This window comes from Catharus ustulatus, chromosome 2 (genome assembly GCF_009819885.2).
Source record: "Catharus ustulatus isolate bCatUst1 chromosome 2, bCatUst1.pri.v2, whole genome shotgun sequence".
In the NCBI taxonomy this organism is placed as follows: Eukaryota; Metazoa; Chordata; class Aves; order Passeriformes; family Turdidae; genus Catharus; species Catharus ustulatus.
The window spans coordinates 48,051,696-48,068,711 of NC_046222.1; the positions used below are offsets into that span (position 1 = coordinate 48,051,696).

The 17,016-nt window shown below is 36.3% G+C and overlaps 1 protein-coding gene across 1 annotated transcript in view; it reads right to left on the reverse strand.

The window, feature by feature from the left end:
- Window positions 1–17,016, reverse strand: part of XPO4 (exportin 4) — an 82,184-nt gene that overhangs the window by 10,110 nt on the left and 55,058 nt on the right. The window contains exons 10-22 of the mRNA XM_033051949.2: window positions 16,330–16,506; window positions 14,377–14,519; window positions 14,116–14,261; window positions 12,707–12,884; window positions 11,137–11,296; window positions 9,361–9,530; window positions 8,230–8,404; window positions 6,849–7,142; window positions 5,765–5,945; window positions 4,120–4,238; window positions 3,082–3,212; window positions 2,203–2,320; window positions 916–1,008 (exon numbers count right to left, since the gene is read on the reverse strand). Of these exons, the coding sequence (XP_032907840.1) occupies window positions 916–1,008; window positions 2,203–2,320; window positions 3,082–3,212; window positions 4,120–4,238; window positions 5,765–5,945; window positions 6,849–7,142; window positions 8,230–8,404; window positions 9,361–9,530; window positions 11,137–11,296; window positions 12,707–12,884; window positions 14,116–14,261; window positions 14,377–14,519; window positions 16,330–16,506 (2,085 nt within the window). The remainder of the gene's footprint in view (window positions 1–915; window positions 1,009–2,202; window positions 2,321–3,081; window positions 3,213–4,119; window positions 4,239–5,764; window positions 5,946–6,848; window positions 7,143–8,229; window positions 8,405–9,360; window positions 9,531–11,136; window positions 11,297–12,706; window positions 12,885–14,115; window positions 14,262–14,376; window positions 14,520–16,329; window positions 16,507–17,016) is intronic.

The window sequence follows — 17,016 nt, forward strand, 5'->3', positions numbered from 1 at the left end:
ATTTAATGATTGACAAGAGGTAAGGCTGAAATAATCAACGCTTTCTTTTGCCTTGGTCTTCACTGACAGGTTTTTCCAGACCTTTGTGACTAGAGACCAGGTTCAAGGAGGAGACGAACTATGCATAAAAAAGGATCAACCCAAGGATCTCTTGAGAAATTGTGATGCATGCAGGCTCATAAGGCCTGACAAAAATCTATCCAAGGGTTCAGAAAGCTGACTCATGTCATTCATTACTGTCCTTGTGGGTCCCTTCCAAGTCAGCATATTCTGTGATTCTGAGAACAGCTAGTGTGGATGCACCCAGGGTAAATAATGCTTTACCAACCTGTCTTTTTTGACAGAATGACTTACATCTATACCTAAGACAAGTGCAGTGGATGCCTGAGGTAAGTAGGTCTTTAGCAGTTGTGTACTGCACCCTTGCAACCAAGCTAGAATTTTATTGTCTGAATGGGTGAACTACTATATGTGTAAAAACACACCTGTACCATCAGCCTATAAAGGATTGAGACTAATGGCTCATGTTCCACCTGGAAGTACTGTGGCACCTAATGGCTCTGAGAGCTCTCATCTGGACCTTGTCCTGTTAAATATTTTAGTCAGTGACCTGGAGAAGAAGGGGAAATATACTCTTCTCAAGTCTGGGGATAAAACCAAACTGGGGAGTCCAGACAGTGCATTCAAGGGCAGGACTGACATTTAGAGACACTTACTCAGGCTGGAGCAATGAGCTGACAGGAGAGTTGTGAAACTCAGCAAGGACAAATGCAAGAACCTGCAGCTGAAAAAGGCAGACCTCCTGAGGATGCCCCCCTTTAAACCCAAATGATTCCGAGATTTATCAGGTGCACAAGAAATAACCACTCTCCTTTAACAAATGACTTCTTTTCAGAGTGTGTCTGAATGCCATACCTGATGCAAACACACTAATGTGTAGAATGCTTCACCTGCTGCAGTTGTCATTTCTGTATTGTGCTTCTGAAGTACCAGCATATCAAAAACCATCTGAAATCGCAAAACAGAAGTAGTTGTGTAAGTGTATACTTAACTTTCTACTTTATTAACATTTGCTGCTGAAGTTCATCTTCACTTCTAATAAAAACAATGAACATATATTACAAATATCCAAGGTTGCTGTTTGCTTTGTTGCCCCCTTTTTCTAATTTTTGAATTTAGGTACCAGAAACTGAAAAGCCAAGTTCTTTTTTAAAAGTTGATGGCTTAACAGCATAAATTCACATCTCAATGCACTGGAATCTGTTGTTGAGTTATATAAACTGTTCTTCAGAGAAACATGACATCATTTGTATTTTTCTCCAAAAGCTGCAGATATGCCAGAGAAATAAGGAAAAAAGCCTTTGCTCATCCAGAATAAGATACAGAACTTTTCCTCAAGTTTTGGAGATTCCTATAGCTCACATAAAGTCAAACAGGGAACAGATTAGTAAAGAGCAATATTATAAGGAATGAAACTATATTAAACTTAGAAGATACATGAAGACAAAATTATGCAAATTTCTCATTTGCTCAGCTTTTCTGATGAAAGCATTTAATGAGCAATCCTCAGAAATCCCAATGTCAGTTTGGTGAAACCCATGCAAAATCAGAAGACAAGCCCACAGATTCCACAATTATTTTGTTGCCAGTTAGTAGGAACCTGGATGCTACCAGGTCATTCCAAAATTAATTAAAGTGAATGGTCCTAAAAGTAAAGTACTGAACATGATATTAAGAAAATGTGTAATTAGTTAGATACATTGAATAAATGACAGCATTTCCTTTCTAGCTCCCAGTTATGTTCTTTTTCATGCCTTTTCTTTTAGTACTCTACCCAGCCTCCAGTCCACAGAATTCTGGAAGCCTTCTGTTCACAGCTTCACCAGGAACTGCTAAAACTGTCAATCTCAAGTGCAGAGCACGGAAATAAAAATTGCATTCTGAGAGGCTCAGGTCTTTGTTTACTGGCAACAATGGACTGGTTTCCTCTACACCTCCATCTTCTTCTGTACTCCAGTTTGACATCTTCAGTTCTTCATGCCCTCTCTCTTCTTAAGTTGCAACTTTTTTTTTTTTTAAGATAACAAGCTGTTTCTTATTACATGCATTATCCTGATTAATCTAGATATGATCTCTGTTTGGCCTCTGGATGCTACCTTTATGCAAAAAAAACCAAAGTAACAGAAAACATAGACACCTTACCTTAAGAAAGTGCCTCGTTGCTAGAAAAAGGGTTGAATCTGTTTCTTGTGCTTTTGCACACTGTTCTGCTAATGGTGTTACAGCCTCCAGACAGAGCTGGCAAACCTCTGAGCTCATTCTGATAATGGGTGTTAAAGAACTGAAGCTGGACTTCAATTAAATTGTGTGTAGCTGTGACACTAGAAAATATCTGAAATGCTTGTATGTTTCAAGATTTCTTTCACTACAATGTTACTAATGAAAAAAAGCAAATTAAAAAAAAAAGTTAGAAAAAAGGGGGGAAAAGGATTCCAACTTCGTTACCTTCTTTTATTAGCTACATGCCCTAAGGTAACATAACCCTCTCTGACATAACATTTTCAGAAAGAGTCCCTTATGGTCAAGCTCATCTGTTTCTGACACGTGCCACAGATTAGTGAAAATGGTACTCCCATTATGAGAGGGAGAGCCCATTGGCACCCTGACAGGAAATGCTCTGGAGCGAGCCCAGTAGAACAGCAGCAATGTTTTGTATTACCAGCTGAGAGACTAATTCAGGAATGGCTTTGGGATACCAGCTGAAGGCTTATGAAGTTACACACTCTGAAATGAAGTAATGGAGGAGGCAGGAATGGCTGCCAGAAAAAACTTACATGCTAAGCTACTTAAAGGCTGCACCCAAGCACCACAAGTCAGAGGCAATTCAGCTAATGCTGGAATCTCAATGGACATTACAGTGAAACTCTCAATCCCCAGAGATCAGAGTCAATTACTGATATATCATTATACATGCATATATTGATAGAAAAAGAATAAAATTAAAAATTATATTTCTAACAGATCCTTATAAAAGCAACTTGTTTTTAAAAAAAAAACCTTCCCAAGCTCTGTAAAGGATACGATGACATCCCTAACTCCAGTGAGTACATTAGACTCTTAAAGAGGTCCTCTGGAAGTTGTGGAATTTTCTCAGGGAATATCTCACATATGAAAGTGATTAATTTGTAATATTGATTACACAGGGATGGAAACTGTCAAAAGAAAAACATGGTATTTTTAGATTCAATCATGAAACTATCTTGGCATAATATCCAACTGTACAAAGAGACAGGACTGATGATTTTGCACTGAAGAAAAGAATTTTAGTAGGAAACTTGAGGCATTAGAACGGCTACAACTTTTTATATATACAATAAAAATGGTAAAGTAATAGAAGATTACTAAAGATAAACAGTAGATGGTGGCAGTCTGGTATATACTCTATACAAACTAAAGGAGTTTTATTTCAGACACAGACAAATCTAGTCCTGTGGGGCAAAAGCCTCACGAGCATTTGGAGCACAATTGAGAGGCTCTGGGGCACATCCCTCCCTCACCTTGGTTTGATCTAAAAGGGACGCAGCTCTTGTGCTCAGCAAGCGCTACTGGATGAGCAGGCAGGTGGAGAGGGGACAGCTGAGACACCCTCCAGAAGCGCTCCCCTGGTTTGCAGTAAAACATGAACACAGGGAAACAATGAAATGCTGCCATCCCATTGCTTCATATTGTTCTACTGACAAGCTGCTGATGTCTATGATCGACAGCCATCTGTATTGTGGAAATAAATAGTCATAGCTCATAACTCATATCACTATGCTTCTTGTCACATTTCTGACACTATCAGAAAAAGGATTCTGTAAGCCACATTTCAGGTTCAGCTATTGATCTGCACAGACTCGCTTTTAGAAGAAAAGTTTGTTTAGAACCTTCAGATATACATTTTCAAAGCTCACAGTATTTCTTTTCAAAGAGTATTTAGAACTATAGAACAGTTATTTACATTTATGAAGTCTAGAAAATTCAGCTTAGGGAGGTGGAATGCATATAGGAACAAATTCTGGGAAATTAGTTACGATAAAGCTTTCATATTCTAGCAGCTCCACGTAAAAATATACTTACCTTCAGCAGATCTTGTGACATTAGAGGCAGAACTAGATTAACCCCATATAAGACAACATCTGCTGCTGATACAGATCTATTTGTAACTTGCCCAGGTTCATGTCCTCTAAATACTTCATCTGCAGAAAAGAAAAATATTTTGTATCAAAGGAAGATCAAAGGAAGATTTTGTATTAAAGGAAGATTTTGAAGGAATAGTCCCATTTCTTTACAATACAGACATTTTTAAAAATAGGACTGGTCCCCTCTCTCCAAACAAAACCATGAGGCACTGTATTAAAATAGAAACTTAGTGAGTGGAGGCTGTCACATCACTCTATATTTATATTCATTAGGACTAAGCATTTCATAATCACTTGTACCAGATGGCATGCTAAACCAGAACACTTCAGATACTGAGGGCTCCCTTCCATTACAGAACATTGCATTTGTTTCTAGTGATAGCTGCTTCATGCTTGCACACAAACACATAGTGAGTAAAATATTACTCCATTTTTATGCTTTATATAAATGTATTATATACTTACATATGCTTTAATATCTTTTGTGAACAGAAGGAGAAAAAAATGGAAGAGCTAACATAGAAAGTTCTGCAGTTTGGATGTTGCCAGTTTTCTCCAGTTAAAGGTTAAGACCTACATTTCCCATCAAACAGCGGTGACCTGACTTTTGTAATTCCTGCATTGAGTCAGCAGCAGTATCTAGAAAACTCACAATAGATTTGAGCTCTGGGCATTGCATCTAGGTTTCATTCACATTACTTTGTTTCATGGTAAGTGTTTTCCACACAACTAACATCCAGATCTCAAAGCAAATACTTCACAAAGCACCGGGTTGTCCATTCAATGGAAAAAGTCTAAATCTGGTTCTGTACTCGTGTTGTACATGCATGATGCAAAACCAAAACTATGTACTGTATTTCAGAGCACAGGGTTCTCTCTTTTAAGATGTACCTCAGAAAATCAATTAATATCAAAACATGCTTGGTATCAAACTGAATCTGCCTGGGTTGTTATCTGTGTAAATTGTATAGAACATGATGAGATATGAACCATGCAAATGTGTTTTGGCTTATTCAAAAGCAATGCACACAGCACACAGCCAATACAGCTAACTGCCAGAACATACTCAGGACAAGTGCAATTCCAAGTGGCAAATACATGTAAGAAACTAACAGGCTGGGATACAAGAAGGAACCCTTAACTACACCCACAATCCAGAAAGCATGTTCTGTGAAAGAGGAACACAGAAGACCCTCACATGATAGAATTTTAATGACTCAACATTTCCCAAAAGTTAAATCCTGTACTAAGACGACTGCCCATCTGCTCTCTTGCACTACTTTACTACTCCAACTTTTCTACGCGCTTTTGGTTATAAAACTGCTGGTACAACATATTCAGACTTGCAACATTCAGATTTCAAGCTGTTTCATACATCCATAATTTATTTTATGACAGCAATAACTTAAGAAGTTAGAATATCATGAAAAGTCCTTTGCTACTTTAAATAGCAATTTCCATATCCTGACCTAGTCAAGCCTAAACTTCAGCTTTTACTTTGCATGGACTCAACACAAACCCCAAAATGGTCCTTACAGTTTAGAAAACAACACGTAGTTCATCAATTACCAATTCCTTAATACCTGTATCACTGAAATCTATGAATTCTTTTGATAGAAGATTAGTGAGAAGCTCCATAATAAGAAGGAGATCCTGGTACTGGTCTTCTTCTGCTGTAACATCTATCCGTTGTCGACCTAGATTATTCTTGGAATACACCTGGAGCAGAGTTAGGCAGGCCTCATACAAGTTCATGGCTTTGGCCTATAAAACAATGTTACATAATAAGAAAATTTCCATACACTACAAGTGAAACACTTTGTTTTAAGATGGCATTACTTGGTAGACAGTACTTCAAGACTTTAATTTCCATGTATGATCACTTTTGTACCAACTGTCCAAAAAGAAATCATCAAGGGAACAGCTACCTTAGACAGTAAGAACACATAGCCATATATTGATGTGATACTGACTGAAAGAGTAAAAGATTAATTTGCTTGACTCCTCAGTCTTAACAAAAATCCAGACAAGAGTGGTTTGGGACAGACTGACATCGCACTATCTCACAAACTAGATGACCAACAAAATCCCCTGGGGACAACTTTACTTATAGAAATTTGGAGCCACAATACACCATTTGCATACACCCAGTTTGGAACAGGCAGGAAATATTCCAGATGCAAAAACAAAATTAGCCAATGGTGCAAAGGTGCAAGTGCACTGTACCAACTCAAACTTTTAATTGGTAACTTCTTGGGATCTATTAATTCCTTGCCTAGGACTAAGACACTGTCTCTGTGGTACGTATTTGCCACATAGAACACTGCTGCAATTCTCCTAGGCTACACTTCAGAGAAGTTTCATATTGTTATAAAAAAGTACTCAACATATCTGTCCTCTTCTGTCACCCATGCATAGAATCAGACTCGTGATAAACTGTGGTTAAATTTATTGGTAAAAAAAACAAACAACAGTCTAAATATGCTGCTTTTAATCTTTGAAAGTTTTAAAACAGAGGAATTCCTTAACAGATGTGCACATAAAGTCTTTCTTTCTCTCTTTAAAAATCACTACATTTTATTTTGTTTAAGAAATAGCATTGTACACACATTTACACGCATGCACACACACACTCTGCCCCCTCCTTCCCTTTTGGGTTGTATTTACCTCTCCAAGATAGCAAATTTGTTTATGTGCAACTTCAACAAAGACTTCTATTATGAGATTAACAGTCTCTGGTGTGTTTTTGTATACTTCCATTAATCCAATGCAATTATTAAGGAAGTCCATTAGGAAATTGAAGAGAATTGCTACGTTATCAATCTGGGTAGCCTCAGCAATGCCACAGAGTGCTTCTAATGTAGCAGTGATTTCCTGCTTCACTTCCTCCTCCTGACAGATTTGCTGAAAGTTTTCTTGGTTTATCACATTCAAGAATCGCTGTTGAAGTGGCTGAAGAACCTTGAAATTTTTCAGAAAAGTCACATTAAAATAAGCATATTATTACATGAGATGTAAGGTTTAAATAATTCAGCAAACTTATTGCTTTTGGCACGGCAGTACAAGAACCAGTTCCAGTTTCCAATGGCTTGGTTATGTCACTATCTGTCACATTAATGCAAGCAGAAGTGGTAATGAGTAGTGCTTCTCATTGCCCATCATGGCCCGCAGGCCAGTGTCAAAATGAGCATCTCCATAAATATTTTAGGTAATTTTGTAGTGTTTAAACAAATGACAATGACTGTATCTGGCTCAAAGCATTTGATCCCCTTCAAATCCAGCATTAGGGGAAAAAATTGTTACAGCTTATTAATGAAACCATTAAGATTAATGCTCACAGTTACCTTTGCCACATTATGATTCTCAATAGCAAAATCACTTTTGTCATCGTCTGTATTTGGAAACAATATAGAAATCTCCACAAAAATAGTTCTTTTTTTCCCTCAATTACTTCCACTGCATTACAGTCTAACCGTAAATCACTAATTTTGTAGCTTTGCCAATAAAAGCGTGTTTTTCTCAGGTCAATGCTTTACAATGTCACGAGGTGCTTTCTGATGCCATTTCAGCTACTTTCTAGCATCAACCTTTCTGGTATTAAATATAAGCTTTAATGGAGCCAGGGCACAAAGAGCTGGTCAAAACTCTTCATTATGTTCCCCATTAGTATTTTACTTACTGTCATTATCATTTAATGGTAACAGAATAATTCATAACACCATAAAATTAAAATGAAAAAAAGAAACATCCCAGTGCAAGGGAAATTTTTAATCTTCTATAATAGTCTCTTTCAAACATATTGCTCTACTGTCTGCTTCACAAATGCCCCAATTATCAGTGGTTTTTCTTTGGATTGAGGTATTTTAGATACAATTTAGATACAGCAGATACAAGTATTGACAATCAAAAAGAATAATTTTTCAAAATCATCAGCATTAAATATCAAAATAAGCTATAAAAATTGATTTTGTGTCACTATAAAATTCCATAAATTAACCTGCTGTACTGCTTGCTTATATAGAGGTAATAGAAGTATCAAACAGCTTACCTCTGTCCAGTATTGTTGCTTTGTTTCTGTATCCATATGAGCAAAACCTCCTAGAACTAAAGCTTTCATTAGCGTTCTCTGCACAGAACTAGACAAATAGTGAAGAGGAGGGCTTCGCCTTGCAAACTGTTTAGCTAAATTCCACCAGTTTTCACACTGAATAACTAAGTTTGCCCTAAAAGAGGGGAAAAAAATTCATTAAAGACTTCACAAAATTGTATGAACAGAGCACATCAGGCTTCTAGCAGTTGCCAGAAGATTTTTTGTTGCTATATTTTTTAAAATTCCTTTATTCTGAGGCTAAATTGCCTGTTGATTTGTATCTTACTAACGCCTCAGCTCTCAGAGTTCTAAAGTATATGCTCTGAAAATAGATCAATTCATACAGGAGAAAAGCAGGGAAGTGCTTTAGTTTTACACACATACAAACACAAGAGTTAATGGACATATTGCATGGATTAAAAGCTTAGTCTCATTACGTCGTAAGAAAATAAGCAATTTATTCCAAAACTAGCTCCTCTGGGGTTTAATTTTTTTTTACAAGAAAAATCCTCAAGCATTTAATATCCTCATACTTCAGAACAGTCTTTCAGTAGACTGTAAATGCATGATTGCATGTGTAATTGCATATAAATTGACAGAAATAAAGCATTCAAGAAGTTTCTGCTTCACAGTTTGCAATATCAAAGAAAACTTATTGAAATTTGAGTGAATCCACAATCCTGTATTTAAATAAAATAATTTAGGTTTACAAAACATATTTCATACTGGCTTAGCCAGTATCTGAACTCCTAATCAGCAAAAATTAACAGCAACACAAAAATTCTTGCAATAAGAGTGGAGACCAGGAGAGTTTTCCTTTCTCACATTTAAGAGTGAGACACAAAAGTAGGGAAGGAGAGTGCACTTCTAAACAGTAATAAAAATTAGGTGATGTTTTGTTAAATACAGGTCTCACTCCTCAGCTTGTCAGACAAGTTTGCGGTGCTTTTTCAGTTATAGCTATGTTACTACAGTAATTTGACTTACAGAGACATGAATATGAAGCGCCCTACGTCTGGATTACTGTGGCCAAAAAACTTGAAAGGAAGCAAAAGAAATTTTTTGACTTCCAGAGGTATAGCAACTTACCGCTCTCTCCTTTCCACTAATGTTACTAGCAGTTGTACAGTATCATTTGCAAGGTCCTGCTCTGAACTCCACACTGCCAGGTTACTGATCACTTTTTCTAAAAGGTAACCCACAATCCACTGGGAACCCTCAGTATCAGCACCAAATGCTGTACTAAATGGCAGACTTATCTATAAGAAAAGCATTAAAATGAGTGAGTTTTACAGAAGCCAGAAGCCAAAAGTGTACGGCAATCATTGTCAGCAAGCTCTTTTCAGGCTGTCACTTCTTTCCTACTTAAGTTACACAAATGTTACATAGACAAAGGCAAAGAATAACTAATAGAAAAATCTTTGCCAAATTTATATTGCAATTTTAAGCACAACATCTAAAAAAAAAGAAAACTTTCAACCTTGTAACAAAAAAAGGTTTGAGTATGTCTCGTTTTTAAGGCAAATAAAAGTTCAAAAGCTTTAATAATTAAAAGAAAGACCCCAAAATCACCTCCCAAAAGTGTTTCCATGAACTTCAGACATAATTCCTCAAAATTCAGTGGTAAAAATTATTAAAGATAAACCCAGTTCTTGATCTATATAGCAACTTATAAAATTTCATTTTCACCTCTATTTTCCTGCATCTGCTTTATTCAGATGGTTCCTTCAATCTACACATCTTTTAGGAAACATGTCACACTCTAGTCCTGGCACATTAAAATACGCTTTGTTGAAATTGCCTGTTCTCCTGCCTTTAAAGAATGTTTCTCAAGAACTAAATCCAAAGACTTCGTAGGAATTGTGCAGGGGCTTCCTGTCAGCACACAACTAAAGCTTCTACCTTTAAGAACTCATGATATATACATGACTGAGCATAAGATTTAAATAGAAGTTTCAACCACTTTCACATGTCAACACAAACTAAATGTGTGCATTTCCTAGACACTCCGTTTTGTTTCTTCACATTGTTTTTCACATGGATCTCCAATTCTTGCCCAACTGGTACCTTAATGAATTCTTAGCTGTGCTATATGTATGAGCTGAATTATATGACTCCAAATATTTCTAAGTCTGTGTGATACCTATTATTGTTAAGGAGAGGCCTCTTGAAGCATTAGTATTCTTAGTTGCTTCGATAGTGGAAATAAAGGGGAGGACGAGGAGGAGACTTCCCAAAAATTAGAACCAACAGGACCTTCTCAGGATGGGTGGCCTCTGTGAGCTAGCTGGATTACAGTTAGTTCGATAAGCAAAATCAGGATCACGTTCTAATCACAATTAGTGCTGTCCAAGCACGGTAAGAAGTTGCCCTTTACAAAGAACACACTGTTGAAATCATGATACATACAACGAGAATGAGGAGAGAAAGCAGCATGACATTAGCTAATGTATACTACCTTGTGATGGTGTTAAATATCTAACTCAGAATCACGATCAAGAGCAATTGCTGTATTAGAGATGAAATGTAAAATCAGATGGACAGTCACGATTTACACCATCACTGCAGTCAGTGAGTTTCACTCACTATGCCGCCCAGGAGCACTATGTTATTCTGATACGGCAATGGCTACCAAAAAAAATCACATTTACAGCGAAATGTGAAAGAGTCCCCTAAAAACTTACATTTCTAATTAGCAAATGGAATAAAACATCAACTTTCAAACCAATGTCAAAATAAATCACAACCATATAACATTAAAAATACTTTAGCATTGCACTTATAAATAGCTACACTGACATCGACATTCACAGGGTAATTTATTGCTAATACTCACAAATAAATTCATAAAAGTGATATCCTTACCTGATCATACAATTTTTCATCTACTAAGAGGTAAGTCTTTGCCCAGCGCTTGAGGAACCATACAATATCTTTGCCCATCTGGGGGCTCAGGAGGTGTGTGAGATTTGCCCTTATTGCTCTAGATTCTACTTCTGACACTCTTAAAATAGCAGATAACAACCTGCAGATTTAAAATACAATGAGGATGCTGAGAGTGGTTTTTGGAGAAGCAATGGAACTACCAAAACCACTTTAATTTTTCACAAAATATGACAGAAGGATCAGAGTAATACAAAGCACTTCAATCAAGTAAAAAGAACATGAATTTATTGTTTTTGAAATACAAGGTAAGAGAAAGAATAGAGTAAATATCTTCCGAAAAATAAGATTTAACAGCAATTTTTACTTCAAAATTACTGCAACAAAGAATTCTCACAAGCATTGTGACAAATGGACTGCATGGCAGTGCCTGAAAAACTGCTTTTTCCCTCCTTGCACCATAAAGTTTAGTAACCAAATGTGTTCTAATTGTGTAGCATTTGCAGTGTTGACACACACCAAAAAACAAATACAGAAATGACCAGTTATTTTTCTCTTGTTCATTACTGCTGGGAAATACTCTGAAATAGTATATCATAAGCTGATTGCATTGCTGCAGTCAGCCCATAAAACTGCATTAAATAGTTTTGTAGTGCATCAACTGAATTTTGTAAGAATGTGATTGTACACAAGAAATTTAGTGGCCCATTTCGTGAAGACATTTCAAAGTTATTGCCAAAGGGCCTCAAATCTCTCCTTATTTTGGTCTGTTGTTATTCCCACCACTGCATCAAGAAATCCTGTTTGGTGGCCACCTCCTGAAGTGGCCAACAGTATAAATGAGCAGTATTCAACCTTCTAAACACTACATACATACATCATTGCTAATGAAGGTCCACTTTTTCTACTTTCTTCCTTGAAAAAAACATTTAAAGAATGCAACAACTAATCTTAGGTGAAGACTCTTCCATGTCAACTAAGAATGGAATGCAATCTTCTGAAGTGTGAACATTGAAAGTGAGGAGTCCTTAGGGAGCATCAGCCTTCTTGCAAAAGAGAAGGGAAATCTCTCCTGCTTCTTTTACAGGCTGACAGTGATGTGTGTACATAACTGACAATTCCTCATTCTCTGAGGATGAATTTTGCTGCTACTGCCAAGTTTGGGCAGTAACCCATAAACCAAGTAGAGAAGCTCACTGATGATCTGGAAAGCATTTGCTCAAGCTGTGCATGTGGTGAATGAATTTCAGAGTATGTATTATCTAAAGATTTTGATCTGCCAACTTTTTTTACTTCAGTAGTTTTAAGGATTTTCTTTAAAAAAAATAGATCAAAGACGGGTTTTCATAAAAAACATTTTCATAAACATTTCTGTATATTAACAGCCAAAATCTTGAGAAGACTGTTAGGTCAATCTTTCCTTTTTCAATGTTCAGTGTTTACATATTGCTTAACTTTTCACATTCACAGAAGTCTATTCACACTGTAGCGTTTTGGTTTTTTTCTCTGAAAAAGCATTTAACACACTTAATAGTACAAGACGCATCCTTACCTAATTACAGAATCAGTTCTGTTGTACCCTGGGATGGAAGAGGCCTTTTCTCCTGGAGATCCCAAAATCTGAAGTGTTGTATTGATGTCAACCTCAGCTGAATGTTTAATGGAATATTCCATTACTTCTGGAGGTATTAGCGGAGTCTCTCCCTGAGTATCATTAGCCAAGAGGTAGCCTTACATTAAAAAAGAAAGAGTGATCACAACTTTCTACCCTAGGTTAACTTACGGCTTTCTGATTAAAGAATCTATAGGCTTAACTGCAGACATCACACCAGAACCAAATGTTTGTACAGACCCTGACTAACACTGCTTAAATGCATACTAGGTAATTAGAATCCTTAAAGCCATTCAGTAGGAAAAAACGTAAAGTGACAAAACACCAAGACTGGAAAAAGAAACCACTAAAAGCCAATAAAAAGAGACAAATTTTGCTTCATGTAAAAGTGCTACAGTCAATTAATCTACCTGGGGAGGGACAAAACATTTTGTTGTCATTTTTTTCTTCTTCTGCTATGTGGTAAAAAAGCCTTGTTTTACAGCTTCCCCACTGAGTCCTTATCATTTGGGACTTCTGTTTTGCTAACATCTCAAATCTGTCAGTCTTTCAGACCTCAAGAACTTGTGCTGTAACACAATTTTCCTTGCCTAGCAACAGCAGATCAGGTGAAGCATGGGTTTTCATACAATACTCTGCTATCTAGATAATATTAATTCCAGCTTTAGTTGTAGTTTTCAATATCTGATCTCATAACCATTTGTGAGCTTCAAAGTCCATCTCAGTGTTACAAAAATACTATAAATACATTCTTGTCAAAATATGAGAGCAACTTTCTTGGGCAAAGTACAGACTTATTTGTTACTACGTTTGCAAACTTAAGTAAAATATTTCCATCTAAAAATCAAACCCAAAAAGGCTCTAAATTTACAGCAAAAAGGCTCTACATTCCATGAAACATAACAAAATAGCAGGTCATGGATCATCAGCACTGAGAAAGTCTAGAACTTACATGATTTTCTCATTACCCTGATCTCATCTAGTTCCCTTATAAAGTCATGTGCACCCAGCCAACATCACTGATACCATGAACAGACTAATTTACTGAATAGGTTGACTGATAACACAACTCAAAAAATCTATAACAAAATTAGTTGCAAAAATTTCCAATGGACACTGATGAAACCTTTACATGAGGTAATCATTAGAGATAATATTCCTGTTACTCAAGGCAGATGACAGTAAGACAAGGACTTTGCAATTCCTGCATGTAAGAAGAAATCATTGTAAGGGAAAAAACGTACAGTCAATTGAGAGTAGTTGATATACAGGGATTTTTTCTTTTCCCTGAGGTGTTCCAGTTACAAGAAGACTACCAGAATAAGTACTATTTAAAGCTGTTCACTAACCTGTGACTAAAATAAGCCAATGAATATCCTCATACAGGTCATCAAGCACTTTATTGTCAATTGAACCTGATGCTGGTGAGGCAAGTAACTGCTGCTGATGTCTTTGCAACTGTCCATGGAGCCTTGTCACTCGGTCTTCTAACAAACTGTGGACAAATAACAAAGTAGCTTCACTGCTTTTAAATTGTTTTGGCAAAGTTAGGCTTTTCCTATCTGACAGCTTTATTGAGTTGCACTCACGGCTTTTTTTTTGGTACTTACCTTGTGAGAAGAGGTATGCAGTGTTCTGCAGCAATCCTCCCCAGCATGCCTACACTGGCCAACTGGTCACAGAACTGGTCTCTGTCATCCTCCTGCAGCTCACTTATTTCTTCTTCTTCCCGAGAGGCCACACCATTGGCAGTCTGGTTATTTCAACAAAATTAGAAGCAACAGTTAGAGTCATACTTGTTAAATTCATTATCACCACAATTTTCTGATTGGTTCTTTCTTGCAAGGTAATTTGCACGTATAAACAACAGACTGGTATTAAATTAGACATAGGAGAGTTATATTGTTTTAAAATCAACATTTCACAAACTCATTACCAAAATGCCACATTCAGTTCATTTGCTAATATTTCAATAGTTCTCAGTTGTCTGACATCTTACATAAATCACGTAATAGGCAGTATTTTTCATGATGAAATGAATGTTTCATTAAAGGTTTTCCCTTATCTACTGTTTGAGGGGAAACAGTAGTTTAAAAAGTACTACTAAATTTTTTAAAAGTACATTTAAAGTAAATGCTATAAACTCAGAAAACTGCAGACTAGTAATCTTGATGATCACCATTTTTTTTCTTGCTGATACAGGAGATGCACTGTTCAATTTCAAAAGCTTATCTTGGTTGCATTATAAAACTATTTAAATTATAATCAGATCTTATTCCTTGAAGAGATGAACCATGATATGCAAAAACCAAGTATAAATATTAAAATTTCTTCTCTCTTAATAATACAATTTATGCAAGTAACAAAGTAAAATACAAGAAGGGGAGAAAGCTATCATTTGTTTCTATAGAGGTCCTGGAAAACTGAATCCACACACAACTCCTTATGCAAAGTGCTTTTAACTCACATTTTCTTTATGCAACACAGCAAATCATTCTCTTTTGGCAACTTCAAAGTTGCAGCTGTTTACTGAAGGGTGAGCCTCTGCTCTCAAAGCAGAGACTGAAAGTTCCTGTTACCGCTTTGATATAGAACAAGAAGCATTCTAAAATGCCAGCTGTGGCTTTTAAAGGTTACCCCTGGGATAAATGACTTATCTCACAGAATGACATGAATCAACCTGTGTACACAAGTTATGTCAAGACTGCCTGATATGAATTCAAAGCTCCCTTGTGAAATATTTCTCTCAGTTTTGGCACTGTTATTACCATCTGTTACATATTGAGATAGCAGAATTATGTTTTAAAGCTCTTTTCAGAATTTCAGAGGTATTTCTGAAATTGTTGCACAGCATCAAATTAAAGGGAGATTTTATACAGTTACTGAACTGAATCTATGCAATAACTAATTCATCCAACATCTACATCCAACTTTCTGTATAAGAATCTATTTTAGCAAGATCCAGATTCCTGGCAAATAGACATCTTTCTTTCTCAATGGCTCAAGAGATACATGATGTACTTTTAAACTTTCTCTATAGACAGTCAACTGTTCAAAAACTCAACTGGGAATTTATTTTATCCAAAAGGACTACATGATATTCCAAGTTTCTTCTCCTTTGGACACAGTCTACTTTTTTTTCAGATATTTATGCATGTCAGTTATATTTTGAAGATAGTGCATGGGGGGCAACAATTGTAACAAAGGCCCTCAATTTCAACGAGAATTTAAACTAGAATTCTAATCCAGAAGGAAGGTCAAAAGTTTAGTCTCTGTATCTGTGGAAAGAACAAGATAAACCTGTAACTCAAATTAATGTGTATTTTTTTCTTTATTTTTTTTTTTAAGCGATTTCCAGCTTTGCATTCCTTTAACTCCTCTCCAGAATGAGAAACGGACTGGGAAATCACAACTGAGTAACAAGATCAGCAATTTTCTTCATTTCCAAAGTCACAAATGGCAATTCTTTACTAGCTGCCTTGAGCTACGTAATATACACACACCAAAAGACGTGGGTTAGTTACTGTACATTACCATCCAAAACTACTACAATGAAGGCTTACCAAATTCCTTGTGCCATCAGGAGCAGCTAGATGGCACTGAATGTAGGAATTAAAGACTTGAACAGCATGTTGGGTAAAGAAACCTTTATGGAAATGTTTGTCATCTTGGACCAAAGTAAGCCAAGATTCCAGCAACTTATCATATGCCTCCATATATACCATGTCATCTTTGTCAAGCTGTAAGAGATGAAAAAAACACCAAACAAAAATCTTTTTACTAAAGTAAACAAGAGGAACATACTTAAAATTATCATTATTTTACAGATGTTCTACTGTTGAAACAAACAAAAAGAACAGATCTAAGGATAGCTAAGAAAACACCACAATTAACTGAAGCAATGCATTGAAAAGGTCACTGCAGCTTTCATATCTGCTAGGTTTTAAAACCTGTCAATGCGTTTAGTTATTTCTCTTCATCTGATGTTGCATATAGATTTACAGGTATTCCACTATCTCTGAAATAGAGAGAAAAAACAATGATTCCAGAGGAAATCATTGCAAGATTGCAAGTGTTCAAGAAACCTTATTACAGGTAGCCAGTTTTGATGATGAATCACAACTTCTCATTCTATGAGCAAACCAAAACCCAATGAATTAGAACAGAATAAGCCTGCAGCTATAATTGCTTAGTGCATCTCAACTGATGCTTCTTGTTTTTAATCACTCATGTGCTTCTGTATAGTACAT